Source organism: Tinamus guttatus, unplaced genomic scaffold, assembly GCF_059628265.1.
Source record: "Tinamus guttatus ecotype Peru unplaced genomic scaffold, ASM5962826v1 Tinamus_guttatus_pri_ptg000048l, whole genome shotgun sequence".
Lineage (NCBI taxonomy): Eukaryota > Metazoa > Chordata > Aves > Tinamiformes > Tinamidae > Tinamus > Tinamus guttatus.
Genome location: NW_028288582.1, coordinates 12,220,780 through 12,242,257, shown reverse-complemented (window position 1 = coordinate 12,242,257; position 21,478 = coordinate 12,220,780). Strand labels below are relative to the sequence as shown.

Sequence of the window (21,478 nt, the reverse complement as noted above, 5' to 3'; positions counted from 1 at the left end):
CCCTGCCAGCCCCTGGCACCAGGCCGAGTTGCTGAGGTCTGCGAACCCAACCGGGCCCCTTCTGGTACCCTCCTGCTGCCTCTCCAAGACACCGACATGGGAAAGCCCTTAAAGACAAGCCAGGGGCTTGCCACTACTGACTCCATAACATGTAACTTATATACTTGAGAGCAATACTGCTTTAGGGTCTGCTATGGAAAAGGATGCTGGTTTACGATTCAAGTTAAAATGAGCAGAAAACCCAAAGCAGCATCAAATCAAAAATCAGGCTTTTATTCAGCATTTACTATCACTGAAAACATAAAAGCTATTTTCCCGTCTGTAATTCTATTTAAACTCCTTGTTGAGGTCCCCTTGTCTTGTCAGCCATTGCTCATCTGTAGTGAGAGACGCTGCACTGTGTTTCTGCAGAGCACCTTCACACTCCTCAGCTGTCCCTGCTCAGCCTAACAGCACAAGGGAAGATATTTACACCCTGCTCACTTAACCAAAGGAGGCAAAAAACCCCACCCAGTGTCTTACTGAGGGCTTTAGTCACAGTCCAATCCTCTTATCAATATCCTTGAGCACACCCAATCCTTTTCGGCACTTGTAGAACATGCATGCCCAGAAAGAAAAGCACAGAGAAACTGTATCCTGCAGTTTTGCAGTGAACATGGTTATTTTCAGTTCAGCTTTTGCTATTACTTGTTTTCAGCTGATCTGCTGCACTGTCTAGTTCTTAAGTAGCATTCATAGGCACAATATGGTACAGAAATTAAGTCAATAACAACATTTTAGTTAATAACATTTAAACTGTTGCCACTTCTGCATTTATTTTAATTTTAATGAAGTTTCCAGGTGCATGAGAGGGAAGTGGGGGAAGGCGATAGCAAAGATCAGAAGAACAACCTTTCCTTTCCTCTCCTCCTAGGGCAGTCTACCTCCAAAAACACATCTCCTGTCTCTTCTGGAAGTTGCATTTCAGTACAATTATTTCAACTTTTAGCACTGTCCGAAGAGCAGCTTCCTAGTATGACCCTCTAGGAGAGATACAGTAGTTAAACCAGATCGTTTCCCATTCTTCCATCTTCTGCAGTTCAATATAACCATCAGAAAAACCCACTGTAAGCATGATCTCTTTTGCAATAATTTTATCTGCTCTTTAGTACCCGGCCCTTCCTGTTTTTACTGAATCCTGTTAGACGGTTTAACATTAATAAAAAAGAAATTTGACAAGGTTATGAAGTTACTGATGTACAGACCTGTAGAAAGTTATTTTCATAATAAAGTTAAATTAGCTTAAGAGAGTTGTATTGCTGGTATCTAGGTGAATTCCACTCCCACCAACAGATGAAGCAGGGAGCAAAGCCCCTGTCATCTCAAGGGGAACTAGTTCCTGGCTCAGTGCTCAGAAACCCCACAGGGGGCTGCAATAACCCTGGCCAGTCTACAAGTGCAGAAAGGCTGCATCACCTTCGGAGCTTCAAGAACAGCCAGGTGTGAAGTCTTCTAAACTTCAGGTCTGAAAACACTGACTGCCTCCTGCTCTGCACAACAAGAAATAGACGTTTTCATGTCCTGCAACACCAGTGTGATTAAGCCGCCTCTTTTTCAAATTTATCTTTCATTATCAGCAATATTACCGTGTATGTACTCCATTTGAGAGAAACTAAGAAGTAATCATTGAGGTTTACAGCTTTGCTAACAGGAAATACTTCATAGCAACTCTAAACATTTCCTTTTCTCATGAAGGCTCTCTCATGTTCCCCCATGTCATTTACAGCCATAAAAGGGGCTGATGGATGAAAGTAGATAAACATCAGCGATACTAAGCACAGCCATAGCAATCAGAAATGAACAGCATGCTTCAATAATGACACTCAATATGGTTAAATTCATACTGCATTTTTTCCCTACCCCTAGATAACACAGATGCATTATCTCCAGTTCAAAGATGGAAAATAACTTCCTTTTTCTTAAAGCAGCTTGCCAGTCAGTGACAGCAAGACTCTGCTCCTGCTCCAGGAGGCCAAACAGCGCTACTGAAAGATACTGAGGAGAAAAGTCCTGGGGCAGACAGCAGATAGCTTACTGATGGAGAAGGCTGACCTACTCAAAATTGGGGAAACAATCACTTTCTTCCTCTCTTTTTAAAATTATTTTTCGGATTGTTGCCAAAAAGTACTAGTTTATTTTAATATTGGCTTTTAACATTAATCCTTCAGCAAGTTTTAATATTAAAGCTATGGCAATTGACTACAAGCTAAAATATTTTTTCTAACAGAGTAATTTCTTCTATAGAAAGCAAAGTACTACCTACCTTGTGCAAGCATGTTAAACTCCAGGAATAATGCTATGTGATAAAGCTCCATAGCTTCTTCAGCCCTAGTCATGTTTATTTTTCCTGCTACAAGAGCTTGAACTTCACTTAAACTACCCACTGAAGGGCTGGAGTGCAAAACAGAGAGGTCCACCACATCTGTATACATACAGTTTAAAATGACTTTAGCATATTTTTTTGGTATGATAGACTCATCCAATATAATTCGAGTTGGAGTCCGCAGAGTTCGGTCCGTGATTTCTTCACCAGTTCGTATCCTCCTTTGCAGCAAGTGACGAAAAAACGGCGATCGTGAGGAGATAACAGCTTTGTGAGCTCTGAGCTCTTCATCCAGGCAGTTCTGACTTCCCCCAAAGGGCTCCACCAAATCAGAGTTGGATGAAAAGCTCAGAACCACATCATAGTAGCACATGTAATCAAACAGCGCACGCATGTCAACATCTAAGGAATTTGGCGTTCCAAATTCTTCACTGAGCTGCACAAGGATATCGACATTTTGAAACCTCGAATCCTCCATTCCAAACTCTCCCGTATAAAGGTAGTGTAACAAAGCAGAAAACATAGGCATATCTATGCCAGCTGTATTAATATCCATTATTATTTCTGCCCCATATTCCGGTGAGGAAGAAAGCAAAGTCTTAAAAAAGGGACATCTTGCTGCCAAGATGGCACGATGCACAGGAAAACAAGTTTCTTGAAATATTAAGTCTACATCAGTACAATATTTGTACTGATAAAGATCAGCCATGTCTTTTTGTAGCGTCCTGGCTTCTGGTCTTGCCAAATTAGCTTGTAGATAAAGTTCCTTTAAGGCTGACGTCCCTTCATATTCTTCTACCAATGCATTAACATCTCTGACATCCCAGCCTGAGAGAAGTTCTCGCATCTGCTTGGCATGATCAGCAGATCGGCTAGATTTCCGTCGCTTAATGAATTTCTTTTTGAGGGTGGCAAGGCCAGAGGTTTTCTTTTTCTTGTCTTGAGGCTTCTCATGGCCATGGTCAAGGCTATACAGCTTTGATTCACAGCCATAACCTTGATGAGAGTAGGATGATGTCCCTGAAGATAAAAAGGAAAGTTTAATGCATTTATTCTTTAAATTTATAAAGAAAGATTGTAACACTAAAGCAGTTAAGACCACGAATGTCTCCACAAGATGCAGTTTTTCCTTCGCTTCAGATCAAGTTAATATCTTGATAACTCTACAGTCAATTATCAAATGCAAAAATCTTTTTTTTTTTTCCTTTGTGCCTGAAGAAATTCAACTCTTTTTTGGAGAATTTACCCATAGTTCTAGGACTCAAGCAGTACCACCTGCTGATGAAGCACTGCATTATGCAGGTGAGAAACAGAAACTGGTCAGTGTTGCAAATTCCAGCCTGCTAGATAAGAGGAAAAAAAAAACCTTTAAGGACTGCATAAACTTCCTTAAATAGCAGCCCCCTTCATCTTTCAGCCATGTGTCATTTCCAGCACTGTGTCATTTCAGTAAGAAAAGCATACTTGGTATTTTACTGATATCTCAGAGTCACAAAAAAACTGATAGGGGAGTAGTGGAGAGAAAAAGGAGGGAAGGGACAACATAGTACTCAAGACAGTCAAGAAAACTGAGAACATTTTTCAAGATTCAAGATCTTAGCAAGAAAATATCACATATCCTTTGAATGAAGCAGTATACAATTAAAGAATTCAACTATTTTGATATCATTCATAACCGCTATATATCAATTATTTTTCCTCAAAGACCATTTACATGGAGAACCAAATGTGTCAGAAAATTAAAAGATTAGATTCCTTTCAACCATATGTTGCAGACCTGATCCATTCAATAAAAGAACCTTTTCTGAATGTCAAATAATTTGATGTTTGCTACATATACACAAGTAAAATAGCTTGTAAGTTAATAAGTGGCATTAGGAGCTGTGCTTCTAGCTGTAATGAGAAATAGAAGTAATATTTTAATGAAAGAATAGTTAAAAACTAGTTTAGCAGCAGTATGTTTCCAGTGTTAAAGGACTATTTTCTAACTTAATCTAGCTGGTTTTTCTGTTGAAATCAATGTGGAGATATATATATATATATATATATATATATATACACACACACACACACATATACACACACACTTTTCACTTCAAGTCTGATGCAGAAAATATACAGGAAAACAACTTTCTTCTGTAGAGCATGGTGGAAGAAGACAGTTTGCAAGTGTCTAAGTACAACTCCTGTAATGCTAAACTTGCTGATCTAAATAATTTAATGTCCCTTTTACATCAGCATGTAAACTATATGTAATTACAAAGGCAAGGAAGGAGGGAGAAAAGAAATTAATTTGAAACAATATTTGCTAAAGTCTTTTTAGTAGAAATAGTTCATAATTTTCCACTGTTACACTACTATAATTTCACAACTTATTGCTCTTTTTACAGTTGAAGTTGACATCTGATCCAACCACCACACAGGTTCTGTGGACTTTTATAGATTCTTTATCATTTCTCTTTCAGTGTTCCACTTGTTTCAAGTAGATTTGATGTGATGCTATTTTGCTGTGCTGTTTTGACAGTGATGCTACAGCTCAATCTGTCAAAATCCAGTGCTTGCAGTTACTGTATTTCACACTGGTACTTCTAGAATAGTGAAAGATACCTAGAAAGATATCACTAGAAGAGTGAAAGAAGGAGCAATCTGAATTTTAGAGAACAGAAACTGTAGCAATCTAAAATCCTCTAAGTTGTTTTATTATTTAAGCCCTAGCAATAATTGCTAAGTAACCTTATAAAATGGCTTTTATGCCAAGCCAATTAAAACTCCCCCACGTCATGCAATGCAAGGGCTTTACAAGTCATTTATTAGTGAAAGCTTTGGGATGCAGAAAAGATCTCTTTAATTGTGTTATCCTTGTTATTTAGAACTCTGCTAGAACAAGCAATATGTTATTAATCATACTCAAAATTCAAGACACTCAAAAATTAAATTTAAATGAAAAGATGGCAGGAACTCAAAACAACTTCAAAAAGACCACATTGCTGAATCCACCATATAAATTCTTTCCATATAATGCAACAAATCCCCATTTTTCCTATTGTAATATCTAGCCTCCTACTGATAGGGACAATTCTAGACTTTCTGCTCCATTAAAAAAAAAAAAAAAAAACACGCCTAGACAGCATATTACAATAAAAGCAGAACTGCTCTCTGCACATCCTATACGCACTTTGCAGGGAGGAAACACGCCATATCATTATTTGAAGCATTTTGGATTCCAGTGACCAACGGGAGGATGGGGAATATTCTCTTATGCTAAAAAAAAAGTAGGACACCAGAACTGGTCTTAATTTCTTGCTTCCCTGAATGAATACCATGAGGTATTGCTTACTCCAAGGTAGCAAAACATTATTCAAATCTCTGTTTACCTTCAGACATACTACCAACAGTGCTATTGCAGTGCAGTGCACTGCAAATATACCGTGCTATTAGCAGGGCTGTCACCCAACTGCCTTTGCCAGAGAGAAGCACAAGGAAAGAAAACCCTGCAGCCAGGATGCACCAGCACAGCCCAGGCGAGCTCACAGCAGCTAGCAGTTTTGTGGCCCTCAATGACAATTCGAGGAGGTCTTTGTATTTCTTCTGTATTTCTTGATAAGACAGCGGAAGCAAAAAGGTATTCCTCACCTCCACACCAAAATGCACCAATCTATTAAATACTGTTAAAAAACAGCAAAAACAGCTTCATGCCCTGAGATCATATCATATCTTTGAAGACAAACATTTATAAGAAACAGATGACTGTCAAGAGAAGCTACTTGGGCACTTGACAATGAATAATGGGATTTGTCTAGTCCTCTATATGCCTACACATTTTAAAACCTAATTATAGAGCTGTATTTAAAGATAAGTATCTTGAACAGATGTCTCAACTCAGAAAACGGTGGGAAATCCTCCTTCTGAAAGCTGTAGATAAGTCATACGATGACTAGTTAAGCCTTAGCTGGAACAAACTGTTCTTTAAAACAGCAAAAGCCATTCACTACTTTTACCGATCTACTCTTTTATAGACTGCAAGCACACTTAGCTTTCCTTCAAGTAAACTACCACAAGACCATGGGCTATGAAAATGTTGCACTTCTAACAGATCAGTTTTCGGCTTTTAATATTCCCCTTCCATTTCCACATTTATACTGTGGCACAACACTGCACGTCAGCAGTAAAGCAGCAGTGCCTAAAACAACAAACCCACAGGCTGACCCCAGCTTGATTCTAGAACAACTGGCACGTCACACAATTATCCCAACTCTAGTCCTCATATTTCCACTTCTACTTTTACAGTGGATGGATCTAATGCCTTCTATAAGAAAAGAAAAATCTGTAGAAGTTGATTTATAACACTACCACATAATTATTCTGAGAAGTGATGAAACATGGAACTATCAATTCTGAATATGCATCTAGTTTCTGCTGAGGCTGCCACAAAAACAAACAATACAGGAGTCAGGATGAAAAAAAGCCAAACAACACGAAGCAGGAAGAAGAGAAGCACACCAGGGTTGTAATTAACACAGTGACTCTGCCAGCACTCACCCAAACGCCACCATCAGCTCAAAGGTTTCAGTCAAGAATCAGCAGAACACTCTTTTACTTTATCTGACATTAGACTATTTAGACTTCCCTGAAAAAAAGTGTCAACTTCATTTTTCATTAGATAAGAGGGACCAGTAAGTTTGCAGTGACACACTGATTTTAGTTTCTGTTCTAAGCTTAGTTCTGAGCAGCATCAAACCTTCCATATGCCAAGGACAAAGTTCCCAGGCAATTTAATGAGGCCTTGGAGCATCCCCTCTGCAAAACTCTGTTCAAGTGAAAGGTGTTTTGGCATTCAAATTTACTTGCTTTTTAGGTAATAAAAGTTTCAACAATTGCATAAGCATGCTGGCATATTTATCTAAAGGTACAACAAAAATGTTTTGGCTGCTAGTTTAGGAAGATCTACATAAATTGGAACATATATTTTACTACTTAAAGATACATGGAAAATGCACATCTTATGGAAGGTATTCAGGACATAAATTCTTTAACATGCTGCTATAAGAGCATACACAAGATTAATACCAGAGCAGAGATCTCCATACCTGGTAGTTTGTGCACTGTCCTCTACCCAAATCTCCAAAACATTAGGAAGGCCATATAAGCCAAGAAGCTTAATGTCATCTTTTATCTCTACCACACTTCCAGTGGTGATTAAGAAAAGAAATAGAACTGAACATCAGTACTACTTATTCAGTGTTGCATAAAGGAGAAAAAAAGTATGTTGATAAAGCATTTATATTATTTATTGTTAATTATAATTAACTGGTTAACAGCACATTAGTCCATGTTTCTAGCTAAGCAACAGCTTGCTTGTCAATAATACCGTATGGCAACAAGTACTCCTCCAATTACAGAGGCAAAGCATGGAAAGCAGCAGAAAAAAGTTGTGTTGAAGACTGCACGACACTAACAGGTTTGCTACCAGATATCTCCCTTCCAGAAATAAGGGATTTATTCTCCAACCAGATATAGTGCGAATACTATCATGAACACTAACGATCAAAAGTGCTACATGCTTTAACAACATTAAAATACATTTCATAAAAGATCCAACAAGAGTGAAAAATGGAAGATATTATTATGACAGCAACTGCTCTTCAAAACAGCACAAGTGGCATGTCTTTTGTCTTGCTATCAACACATCCCTTTTTTAATTGGCTGGCACATTCACTGGCAATTGGCATATCAGCTTGTTTCATACACAGGCCAAACAGATATCAGAGAGAACCAAATTTCATGCACTATTGACCTTGAATGGATTCAAACTGCTGACCTAGAAAACAAGAGCTCTGTTGAACACCACTGCAGACAATTCAAATGCAGTGCAAATACAATCTGAAAAGCTGTTTATATAAACGACAAGATAATTGAAAAAAGTTACCTATGAATGTCTGTTGTGCCTGTGAATTCCCCCCTACCCTTGGGGAACACGAATGAGGGTAGTTAGATGCATTAGCACCCATTTTCTTCAGTCACTCAGGCATTCCGCCTGCTGGCTCAAGGTATAATCCCATAATCCTGCACAGATCTTCAATCCCAGATCCAGCACTCCATTCCTCCATTTCTGAAAAACAAAAGTAGCAGGAAGTTTTTTTTTTTAATAGTTGTTTTCAATAGGTAATAAGCAATTTAGATTAAATACATAGTCTCTAGCTCAAAATATTTTTATTTAAAGAAAAAAATTCACACTTCCACAATAGCTTTTTATTTGCAGGGTTAAAAATCAATACTTTTTCTTCTGAAATGAGTTCCTAACCATCCCTAATTCAACATGATAAACTAGAACACAGACCAAGACGGTTACCATATATCTCAAACTTTTAGCTAGTAAGTCTCCAAGTACAGGTTGGTCTAGATTAGAAGAGATCTACTCTTACCTGTACCAAAAGACACATTTCATACGTGCTTATGCATTTACGCACTGCTATAAAAATCCTAAATGCAACTACGCTGAGAAGGCAGAATAAGGCAATCCTCTTAGAGAGAGGATGCCATCATCACTGCTTTCAGCTCCACCCGGTTTTGTACCAGTTGCGTGCTCCTCATTCAATCCTACTCACCAAGTATGCCATAGTGCCTAGCAGCAGGCTTACAACAGCAAAACAGGTATTTATATGCTCACCTAGATAATGCATAACAAATCCCCAAATCTATTGTCTTATTAGGCATTTGAGAACATTTTAGGAAGTCAACACTGAAGACCTTTGAACAAGGATTCATATTTTGCATACACATGCAAGGACATTCTAACTCGCTCTTACATAAAGAGCTGGGTTAACACATTACTGCTGCAAAATGAGTTGCCACAATGAAAAACTGCTGTCTGAAACTGACACTCGTTCCCATCCAGAACATGAAATCAAGAAGTCAGACTGGAAAGTATGGCATAACAGTAAAGTCTATACTAAGAATTCTGTAGCCTCTGTTCAGCACTGTGAACATAAAGCCAAACTGCTACCAAGTTTGTACCAACACATAGTAGAAACCAAACTACGCTTTCTATAAGCCCCCAACCTTACTCTCTTTCCTGACAGAGCACCAGCACGTTGGGTCGGACAGCTACGAGCAGCACGAGAGCGCGCTTTGAGAAAGCTGCAGCACCATGCCAGCTCCTTCCCCCCGCTCTTCCGTTCACTTCCAAGTTCAGAAACAGTAGTTGTCCCAACACCAGAGAGGCGAGACAGAGCTAACAGAGACACATGCCTGGCTTCTTGGTCACAAACGCAGCAAGCTAAACAGATGCTGGGGAGCACAGAGACGAGATGGCCTTCTCCCTCCTGACCTAGAGACTAATGTAGCATACAAGGGGCAGGGGGGGGAATACAAGCGCTAAAGCATTAGGGACCATCTTACATGTGGACGAAGACAGCAAATAAGGGTTCAAAATCTAACTTGGAGATGTGGATGTACGAAATTAAGTGGCAGAACACAGACATATGGATACCTTAAACCACATTTCCTATGATCCCCAAGCCTGGCACTTCTGTTATACATCAGACTTCCAAAAAAGAACCAGACCTTCTGGTGCTGGATATTACATGCAGGCCTCCAGAGGTTTAATGTCCACTTCTGAAGGACCAGAGAGCAGCACTGAGCATGGGCTGAGTTCTCCCAATGCGGCAGACAACTGCACCAGCTTTACAGCAGCTTTACATCAATTGTACAGAACAGCCTGAGGCAATCTACAGCTTACAGGTGCAAGGAGGGGGAGATCTCAGCCCTCCCTCTCAAGCCAGGTGGCAATGTCTCCTCACTTGCACAGGTTGGTGCATTTCCTGGCCTCATTGCTAAGCAGGTTCAGCTTGCTAAATCATCAGAAAAGATAAAATGCCTTTCTATCCTGGCACAAAGTGGAACATGGTCAGTATTAAGCTGGAGAAGAACCAGGGCACACAAAAAGCAGACACCACTTCTCAAATACAGAGTCTTAGATCAATGCAGTCTAACACACATTTACTTGTGTTATTTCTTGTACAGAAATAAGCTATTTTAGGATAGCAAGATCATCTCCATACAAAAAAGCTCTACTGATTTAAGAAAAGAAAAAGGTTAAGAAATAGAGAGTGACGCCCAAGATGCATTCTGTGCAGGAACACAAATCATTACACTCATTTGCCATCCATTCCTAGATAAAATTAATTACACTTAGTACAAGCTCTTTAGAGAGACGAGTCACCTTTTGGTTTGAATTCTGACTCTCTCACAAATAAGGACCAGAATCCTGAGTAGATATCCCAAAAGCTTCCTTTTTCCTTTGTTTTCTTTTGCTGAAGGAGCTAAAGTTGGAATCCGTCCATTTGGACGGAGTCCTGGAATAGTGGCATTTTTATTCCACTTCTGGATTCTGCTGTGGTCTGCTAATTTGTCCATTAGATGCCTAACAATATTTTTCTGTTCTTCCTTGCACAAGGAAGAGCTGAAACGCTAGGAAACAAGGGTCTCAAACAGCAGAATTGCAAAAACATGCTCAAGTGATCTGCTAACATACACTAAATACATGCAACCAGGACTCAGACTAGAAGTTAAAAGATATCTCCCAGCTCCTCCTTCCCTTTGGCAAGGAGTATGAGACAAAGAATAAGGAGCACAGTCAAGGAATAGCTATTAACAGTTCAATGCCGTTTGACATGATGTACCTAAATCTGCAAAGCAGCAGGATTCAAATTCACAGAAAATGCAAACACTAAAAAAAAAAACTGATGTAATAAACTAATTCAATTCAGAGGCTAACTACAAGAGAAATTTTATACATTTTAAGCCCAAATAAGTGGCTTCAAAAGAGAATTCACTCACTGCATTTCAAGTACCTAAGAAAGTCATCCTACAAAACACAGGGCAATGCCAAAGCAGTGTCACCCTAAAACGGCTATGTGCACTTCTTAAGCATTTCCAGTTCCAGTGGAGGAAGAGGTCAGCAGTTTGGGCAGGTACTGTGCTCTGCTGTTGCGCCCAGTTACACATGAGAAAAGTTCCTGCGCCTCCTTTCAAATTTACATGTGACCAAGCAATGTATGGGTATATTGACAGATTTCTTTAAGTATTTTATCTTGCATTCAAACATGCACTAGTTGATAACAAATTTTGTGCCTCACAGCTCAAAACTGATCACAACATTTAATCTCAGCATTGCCCTTAACCTTATGAATCAATCAAAAATAGTTTTTAGTGATGTAATAAAATCCAGCCCCCCCCCCCCACCGTTTCTTACAAAACAATGTTATATAACCCATATTTTCCCAAACAATTTAAGCTGGCAGCAGTGATGACTTTGTCCTTGGAGGAAGCCCTGCCTCGCATCATTTATTTTCAAAAGCTGCTTTCCTTGCCTTGTTTATTCTGGCTCAAGTTTTCAGTGAGCCAGGTAAATCTCAGACATAAATTTTTATTTATTTTAATATGGATCAATTTATTTTAAACAAGCATCACTTACTTTTTTTACCTGGTACAAGTGCCCATGTGATGTCATTAAAAAAAAAAAAAAAAAGGGCAACAAAACCTCCCAGAAGCAGGACTGAATCTTCAACAGCAAGGCACACTTCGATCAACCCTGGATTTGGGGTTGTTTTCAGGACCTACTTCAACTTTATGCTCTTACTAGACACAGCCAGCTTGCAAATACCTGCTGAGCCTAGTAGGAATTTAAAAATATCTCTAATACTATACAAAATGCCAAATCAAGAAAGCTGCTTTTCCCATGAAAAAACAGTTGCAGTGCAAGATGAACAGAAAAAACAATTAGATCCTTAGTTGCAAAAGGAAAGATTTCACCTCTCCTTGCAGAAATTCTCCTGAATATCAAAGGCTTCTCTACTCTAGACACTTAAGAATTTTTAAAATCTAACTACAGCCTCAAAATACAGGCTTAGGTTTTTTTTAAATGGCAAGTGAACTACTACTAGATTTTTGGATGTATTCATGCAAGCATTAGTAAAAAGAACCTAAATTCAGGATGTGCTGACCTAGTGAAACAGGAGGTCTTGTGAGGACAAGAGTGATGCACGCAATGATGTGTTATGTATGCACCCATGTACACAATGTTAAACAAGAGCAAAACTCTTGCTTAGAGTCTTAGAAGATAGTTATTCAAAATATTACAGAAAGCATAGAAGTGACTTATGAATTAAACTGATACTTAGAACAGGAAAATAAAATTTTAAAATAAACACAAATCTATTTTAAAATTTCAGTACCTGGAGTAAGTATTTGGTCTTCTCAATACTTGTCAAACTTTACGAACCCAAAAGCCTAAGAACCTAAGACGATTTGCATCTGGGCCGAGAGCCAAAAATCCTTGGATTGGGAATTTTTAACAAAAAGTCTGTGTACAGAATGGACTTTGGGTAACAGTTGCACTTTGTTTATAGTCATCCCTCAATACAAAGCTTTCATAAAATATCCTGTAGTCCCCTGGGAACTAATTAAGATAAAGAGCAAGGTGGGAAGCATTAGAACATGCTTCCCAGCTACCAAAAGAGATTTGGCATGTTTTCCTCTCTAAAACGTTGAAGGCTTTTTATATTTCTTCTGAATTTGTTGCTATGGGATTATGAAACAATGAAATACTAGAACTAAGACAGGAGAATGCATATATACACTTACTTGTATGAAAATGATTTTTTAAGTTTTATGTTTTGCTTAACATGAAAAGAAAAGGATCACAAGCAAATCTTATTCATATTGGTCTCTATTTTTCCAGACAAAGAATATGATAGTTTGAAAATGACAGATAGAAAATGATAGTTTAAAAGGAACTACTGGGACAAAACAACAGGAGAATGAAAACACAATGTATGAAAACATCTCAATGTCAAGCAGTCAAACTGACACTATTCAGAAATACCAGAGTCATAGGATTTAAAGATGTAGATGATGTGACAGAATGGTGGTGGTTTGGATTAGTAGTATACAAAATCAGAAATAGGTAACATTACTTGTAATTTGGGTCTATGACCCTGTTTTGGTTTTCTTCATTATTTATTGCATCATAAAGAAAAAAAGAAGCAAAGCAGCTGAACTTAAGCCCCATTAAGAAGTATGCACATAAGCACAAAAGGACATGAAAAAGTGGATATCCTGGAATATGGAATTGACTCTACTGGTTAGCCCTTTGTTTCAAATCACGTTTCAGTTTTCACAAAGAATCCTTTCTTAAATAAATCTTCAAGTGTTTTGCTTTCTTTCCCCCTGCCCCCAAAGTAGTATGTTTCCCCAATAAAATAAGTTACTCAAAAATTAAAGGACCAAAGTCCCCACAATACTCCTATTGGACTTTTATTTTCAGATCCGTAAGAGTCATAGGGCTGAGCCTATTTGCCTTTTTTTGCAGGAGGAAGGAGGGCACACCTTGTACTGCCTTTTAACACATCCTCTGAGGAATCAGAGTGAACATTAAAAGAAAATACTCAAGCAGCGTGTAGATAAAGTACAGAAAATAAATGTGTCATCCTTGCAACACCCTCTCTGTGAATGGTCTTCATAGCAGAACTTTTGATGCTCTGCAAAGCAATTCAGAGTATGATGCGAATGTGTCACATCCAAGCAGCCATCAAGCAATGTCATCAGCAGGAAGCAACAAGCTAAACACTATGGGAACTTTAAAGTAATGGGACATCAACATATTTATCAACATATTTATATAATCTCCAGTGCTTTTTTTCCCCCTCTCTCTTTTTATTTATTGTATTTAATCACACCATCTTCAGACTAACCAAATTATAACACTACAAACCTATATGGAATAGATGATTCCTTTCAAGCAGAGAAAATGTTTTCATATTCTTCCAGCTGGTTATATGCACACACTAAGTTATCAGAAGCCTCTTCTGTCAGAGGTGACTCACATGAAGGACTTGCTAACATTCTAGAAGCTGATGAACTCAAGACATGCTCTTTTAGCAAAAATCAGCAAGAACTCACCTTTTATCCTCTAGGGATCTTCAAATTAAGCATCTAGACTGTTTTCATTTTTCAATAACTTGCCATTTTTAGGATTTCACCTAGAGCATGCATTATTCACTACACAGAATATCATTCTGGACACAAAAATATCATTGATTTACCAGGTAAGGATTCAGGAAATCCCCAAACAGTAATTATATATGAACATAGGCATTCACAAGGAAAGAAGAATTCATTTTAGGACATCTTGAATAACGGAAAGTTATTTTGACACAATACATGTTTTAAAGGCTTTGAAGTTTTTTTTAAAAAGTCTGCTCTGAGCAAATCAAATATGCTTTTGTTTTTTAAAAAAACAAGTCCTCTTTGGTATAAGTAGTAAAATAATAAACTCCTAAATACATGGAAAATACCTCAGATTATCAAACTTCATTTTTTTTAATGAGAAAAATTACAAGACAAATTGCTATCAGACTTCTGGACAGCAGTTTAACTAACTCCATCAAACTTCAGCTAACTTCAACTTCAGATACAGGGACTTAAAAACCACTCTGGGAAGATCACAGGCCCTCCCTCACTGTCCTTTATTGCAAGAGGAAACAAGAAAGTAACCCTCAGGCATCTGCTCAACTAAAGGGTCCTTATTTCTTCTAAAGAAAATGCAGTAGTGGTGCAAAAGAATTGTCCATGTGAAGCTGTCCCACCTTTAAACAGCACATTTCATACTCTTCCTATTCAAGTACCTCTGTCAACAGACCTTTTTTTTTTTTTTTTTTCCCTTCTCTCCGTGGGCAGGGAAAATCTTTCCTCCTTGCAATTTTCTACAAGGCAAGATTTTATTATTATTTTCATTTGAAGCACTCCTAAATATCCTCATTTCATTCAGAAAGAGGATTCCTCTCCCTGCTTCAGCTGTGACCCAACCACAACACAAGATGCTGCTTCCCATTTGCAAGCCTACTAAGGCAGGGAAATCTTGGCTCAAACCCCAACCATATGGAAGACCCAGCTCAGGGTTTTACCCCTGCTGGCTTCTCACATCAAGTACCATCTCAGTGGAGTATATGCTACAGCCCTCTTGTATGGGAGACTTCTCCCAGACTAATTAATTCACAGAAAGCCATTTATTGTGAATGAGGATCTGAGAACTTCCTGTATACAATAGGGCTTTTAAATTCAATGCACAGTTTACAGTCACGTAGGCATACTCCGCATATTCCAAGAGCTTGCCCTATTAGCAACTTGTCAGAGGAATCTCAGACATTGTACTCTGTACTCTTACACTAAGAGGAAGTAAGCAGCACCCATCCTCTTATAATTTGCCTTTTTTCTATTCACCTTCAAAAAACACCCTTTTTAATAACACAGTCTCAGTTCCCCTTTCAACTTCCACAGCCTTAAAAGGAAGGGTAGCAGTATTCAGAGATGCTGCTGCTTGGGGTTTTCCCAACCACAACTCTAGTCTCACAATGTCTGAACTGATGGCCAACCTTGGACCCACATACTGAACTCCTTCCAATAGGAAGAGACTCTGTTCCTATATCAGCTTACTGGTTATCTCTATAGCTTTATTTCAACTGCAATCAACTCATCACTCTGCCAGCCATCTTCTGCATCAGTAACAATTTCATTTTGTGTTATTTCTGTTGCATAGAACCACTACCAACATGATCCCTCGTTACTGCAGTATTTCTAAATTATCCTCCTCCTTTCTGCATATGCTTCTAATAGACACTTGGCGACAGAATATCCATCTCGAATACTTCCACTGAAAACCTCTTCCAGTGGTCGAAAAGCTCTTACCAGTATTGCCATTTACTCAAAATGATTTCTCTGTATGCCCTTCCTTAATATAACTTCATGCTTTTTGTTCTATACACCATCGTCCTTTCAGCATGATACAACAGCACTCTTCACGCTGCTGCCTTTTCTCTTTTGATATACCACAGATTTGAGGTAGCAATTGCTAGCATCAGCTCTTAAACTTTTAAGACTAATGGATTCAGTTATTGCGGTGGTGATGGGTTTATGGTTGGAGTGGATTATCTTGAAGGTCTTTTCCAGCCATAATGATTCAATGATTCTATGATGTACAACACAAAAGCTAAGAGGTGAAGCATGGAAAAGCCTAAAAGGGCAATCCAGTCCAGTCCATCCTCTGAGACACATCAGTTCTTTTGAAGAAACACTGATTTTTGCCCTTGTTTCAGAAAGCATTAAATCACAGTCATAAAACTGACAAAACAGTTTGTTATAGAGTCTCAACAATAATATTCACAAGCCACAACAAGAAGTCTCCCGTCCAACCAAAACACCATGACGAACCTGATTCAGAAAAGAGATGGTTCCTTGATGCTGAGGAGGAATGCTGCACATTTCTCGAGCAGCAGAGCTCACCACAGCTGCGATTCCCATCTTCCTGCAGCTCCTCCACGGCATCAGCAACCAAAGCAGGGTTTTCTCTTGTGCAGGATTCCTCGCTCCAGTGTAAGTAGCTCCCTGCACTAGATTACTGACTGACATGAACAGCTATGTCAGAGGAGGGAAGGGCAGCAAGAAAGAGCGAAAGGGCTGCTCGCTCCTCTCAACCATCCATGTGCAGCACAGTTGAACTGAAATTCAGTTGGCACTGCCTTCAAAACCAAACATTCCTACTCCCATGCACTCATTCCTACAGCATTTGTGAAGCCACAGGACCAACCATATCAGGGACCCAATTGCACTGAAAAATTATCATGTATTTAGCTGTAATCCAGTGCGGCTGCAAACAGCTCTGCCCTCAAAAGGCCAGCACTGCCTCTGTCCCTATTCACTCAACTACCACTCTAAACATCTTGCTTTATTGTAAGAGGGTTCTTATAGCTACTTAGTCTTTGAGTGCTCTCTGATATAACTATAATAACATAACTAAGAATGGGAGAAAAAAAATAATTACCCTCAAAATCATCTGCAAGCCAAGGGTAGCTCTAGAGAAAGCAGCCAATTTACATAGTAGTAACTACTGTTAAAATTGACTGTCAAAGTGAATCTTAGGGCTTTGCCTCTTCTGCTCTGAAGTTACCCTGCTTGCTCCCTGCCTCCTTCAAGCAGACCTTGTTTAACAACCCTTCAGATATCAGCCATTACTATCGAAGAGTTCTATGTGTGTGCATGCGTGTGTTGGAGTAACGCTACTTTTTTAAAGGCTTAGAAAATTTAAAATTTGCAATGACACAGATATTCATCTGCATATTTGTCATGCTGAGGAGGGGGAAAAGGCCAAGCAGGCTACATGCATTTCTCCGCACTCCCCCGAAACCACCAAATCCCTCCTCTGATGGAGGGAAGCTGCGTACCTAGGCCTCCCTGCTTGCCAGCTCTTCCCAGATACACTGCAATCTAGGTGATGCGAACAGGGAGCTGGTACATTCCCACCATCCTGCTTCCCCATCCATGGGCTTCCTGCTGCTTCTCCTCACCCCACATGCAGATCACCAAGGTATGATCACCAAGTGCCTTTGGATGGCCATCCATTACCCACTACTGAGGGGCTCCAGATAACAGACACGAAGTACGGAGGTCTGCAGGCTGGTCTGCTGGATGAACAGAAATCCAGAGCTGCGAAGCAGAGGCAGCAGACCTGACTCTTCTAGCAGCTATTGCTGTTGGACTGCCCTAACAACCATGCAAACATACCCATCGTACTCATGATTTTAATTTTTTTTTTTTTTTTTGACCTCAGGCTCAGTCTCAAACAAGTTATTCTAGCCTGGACTGAGCCTTACAGGCAGGATCTTCATTTGTAGCCACTGTTTCAGAGGCTTAGGTTTCTGGTGCTCTATCCTTGCCCCTTTTGTCTTTAAACCTTTACAGCCTCTTTTAATTTCACTCTACCCACTGAAGCAGGCAGTAATGTAAAATTGAACCAGAAAAGTGATTATACACAATATTTATACAACTGAGTCATTCAAGAGCTTGTGAGGTGGTTACAGACCACCATCTTCTTGAGGAAATCTGGTATCCCAGGGCAAACCTACTGGCAATGTGCTTTTTGTTTAGATGCTTTCATAGTACCAAAAACGTAACACAACTAACATGGTGATCTTGCATCTGTTTGCATATGCCAGTTATCTCTTCATATAATATATTATTAAGATTTCAGCAGTTATCTGAAAGCTTGCACATTTAGAAAAGTTTTGCTTTGACAGGGCTTTTCTGTATGGTCAATTCGTTTTCTCCTGAATTTCTTGAATTTAAAGAGCCATGTTGACTTCAACAAGTAACACTGATGTGTATCATAAAATTTTGTGCCAAGAAATCTGTGCATTACATGCTTCAAAGATTTGGGCAGTTTTGAGGACAGATTTTAGTAAATGCACACGAGAGTAAACACAGTAATGAAACAGGATTATTATTACAATGCCTCTGCTTAAAACTGCAAGTTTCAGATTCCTCTGCAAACCACCAAAAAGCTCAAAAGTGATACCTGCCCTTTAGTATTTACACGCAGATTCCACACAACCAAAGCCAAACCTAAATGCTTAAGATTTGGGCCCCATTTTGCCCCCAGATATAGAAATCTATTTCAAATAAGTCAGAAAATACACTTTTTCTGTGATAAAAGCATTGGAGTGAGGTTAGTCAGAAAGAAAAGAAACAGTTCAGAAGTTAGCCTGCAATTCAGTCAGACCTTTGTTTACATTCTCCCTTCAGCAAGAAGGGGAAGTTTTGTCTTCCAAACTTCCTACAAGCTCTCTCTGGAATTCTAGGGCATTCATTTCTTACCCTGTAACACAAGTGCACATTGATATGAAACTCTGAAAGTCATAAAAATGCCTGCACCGATTTGAGTCATATTTATGCATTTTATTTTATGGGTTTGGCAATCCCACACATCCCTCGCATCTATAGGCATTTTAAGACTGCAGGACTATGATAACCTGCTGGCTGCCTCACTGTTTACCTCAATGCTTAGTCTGCCCTTTGAACAGACTGGTGATACTTTTCTCTCCCCATTCACACTACATACAACCTCTTCAACACTTTCAGTTGCCCCAAACTAATAGAAAATATTAAAATTTCTAAGAAGTCAAATAAAAAGTTCTAGAAGAAAGGCAAAAATCTAGTGTAAAATGACACTGGCTTATGTTAGAAGAGAAATTCCATTAAAGCAACTTGTTACTCAACCTCATTTTAGACTGAATTTTGCTTATCTTGCTCCCTTAGTCATAGCTTTCCTTGATACCACTGCTCTTTCCCATTCACACTGACAGAAAGACAGAAAGGGAAACTTTTGGCAGTGCGTGCTGTTCTTCACAACCCTTTCTGGATTCTTCAAGAAATTTGAGAAGTTCAGCACTATTTTAAAAAAAAAAAAAAAAGACAAAACTGATACCAAAAAAGCAGTCTTGCTTTCCCTCTTCGCCCAGCTGGTCATTCCCACTCACAACTCTCCACTCCCCAATATTCATATTCAAAGAACAGAATTAGAAAACAAAAACCTCACAAGGTTAAATTTTACCTGAATAAAGCAAATAAGATTATACAAGTAGAAAAAAAAAAAAAAAAAAACACAAGTTCTGCTCTCTTTCAAATTAAAAACAAGACAAACTCAAATTCACAAGACGTTTAAATGAACATTCTCATTATTGTCAAGAACATTAGGGCGGAATACACTTCAGGATGCAGGCAAACCCTATCAGCAAAGTATGCCATTTTCTAAATTAATTCACCAGAAAATTAAGTTTGTAGCTAAAATCAGAATGGCTGGCAGGGGGAAAGAAGTAAGGGAAACTGACTAGGGAGAGAAAGGGAAGGAAGAGAGAATAAGAAATCTAGATTAGCACAACTCTATTAGTCCAAAATGGCAAGTTTGGATCAAATAATGAATTGAGCAATTACACAGAAATCTAATTACCTCAAGACAAAGTGAGCTGTATGTTTGTCCAGACATTTTAGTTTCTCTGCAGAAAACATCCAAATTATTTTCTTTGAAAGGCAGGAGTCCCATGTAGTATGGACAGATCTTTTTGGAAAGTTTCGGTTAGGACTGTGCTTCTGATGGTTTCTATTTTCAGAAGCCTTGTAATTTATAGTTGAAAAGCATCATGAAATAGTAAGCGCCCAGCTTGCAGCATCAAAGAATTCAGTTAAACACAGTTAAGAACAGCTTTGATTACGCTCAGAAATACATATAAGGGTCACTTTACCAAGGGTTACCAAGTCCTTAGGCTTGTACTGGGAACTACAAAGTACTATTAGAGAGAGGATAATCTTATGCTATACGACAGCCTTACTATGCTAAAAGGATATCTTGGCATTTCAAGTCCAAATCCAGATTTCTAGAGGTCTTTAATAAAAGACTACAAGATGGCGTCAGCAGCAGGCGGTACTTTCCATTCTAAATCAGTAAATTATTTAAATAAAAAGTATAAAATTCCCTTAAATATACTTTTTAATTACATATTTAAAAACAAACAAACAAACAAAGAGTTGGCCAAACTGGAATTTGAGGATATGAGGCGGTAACACTCTCAAGCAAAATTTAACGTAAGCTAAATCCCCAAACACTTAAAAATAAATTAGAGAGGTGATACCAAAACTTAGCATATTAGGATGGGGGAAACGGTCTTACACACATTGCTTTGTGGAAATTATGATGCCTACATCCAGCTCACCAGTAACAACAGTTACTTCTCAGAACCAAAAAGCACTGACAAGACTTCAGGGCTTCCTTGCTTGGTATCAGTGTCATCACTGCAGCAAAGAACGCAGAACTTCTGCCTCCAGTGTGCATTTTGTCAGCGTAGGGTATTTCTATAACGCTGGTGTTTGAACTACATAAACAATCCACCCCAAATTGCTCCTAGAAGTACCTCATTATAAACAGCCACAAAGGTATTTGTCTTAAATATCACTACAAGCAATTTGATTGTATTTCACTTAGCTTTAATCATTATTCACTTTAAAGAAATTCACCAAACCATGAATCTAGTAACTTGATCTTTGCCCACTAGAGCTAGAGACTTTGTATTATTTCATCTCCCCTGACACCTGAAATCAAGATGCCCATTAAGCTCAAGACATGAAGCTTTAACAAATTGCCATATTTTTTTTTTAATGGAAAGAAAATTTATTATGTCTACACTCCTCCCTTCTTCTAAAGGAAATCTTTTGTTTGTTTAGTTGAAAATC

At 38.7% G+C, this 21,478-nt stretch overlaps 2 protein-coding genes across 2 annotated transcripts in view; both read right to left on the bottom strand.

Annotated features, from left to right (window-relative positions):
• Positions 1-8,467, bottom strand: part of BTBD7 (BTB domain containing 7) — a 28,159-nt gene extending 19,692 nt beyond the window's left edge. The window contains exons 1-2 of the mRNA XM_088539701.1: positions 8,289-8,467; positions 2,303-3,382 (exon numbers count right to left, since the gene is read on the bottom strand). Coding sequence (XP_088395827.1) covers positions 2,303-3,382; positions 8,289-8,370 — 1,162 coding nt within the window. The 5' untranslated portion in view covers positions 8,371-8,467. The remainder of the gene's footprint in view (positions 1-2,302; positions 3,383-8,288) is intronic.
• The window catches only part of ITPK1 (inositol-tetrakisphosphate 1-kinase), a 461,734-nt gene that overhangs the window by 193,469 nt on the left and 246,787 nt on the right, over positions 1-21,478 (bottom strand). The gene's annotated exons all lie outside the window — the stretch shown is intronic.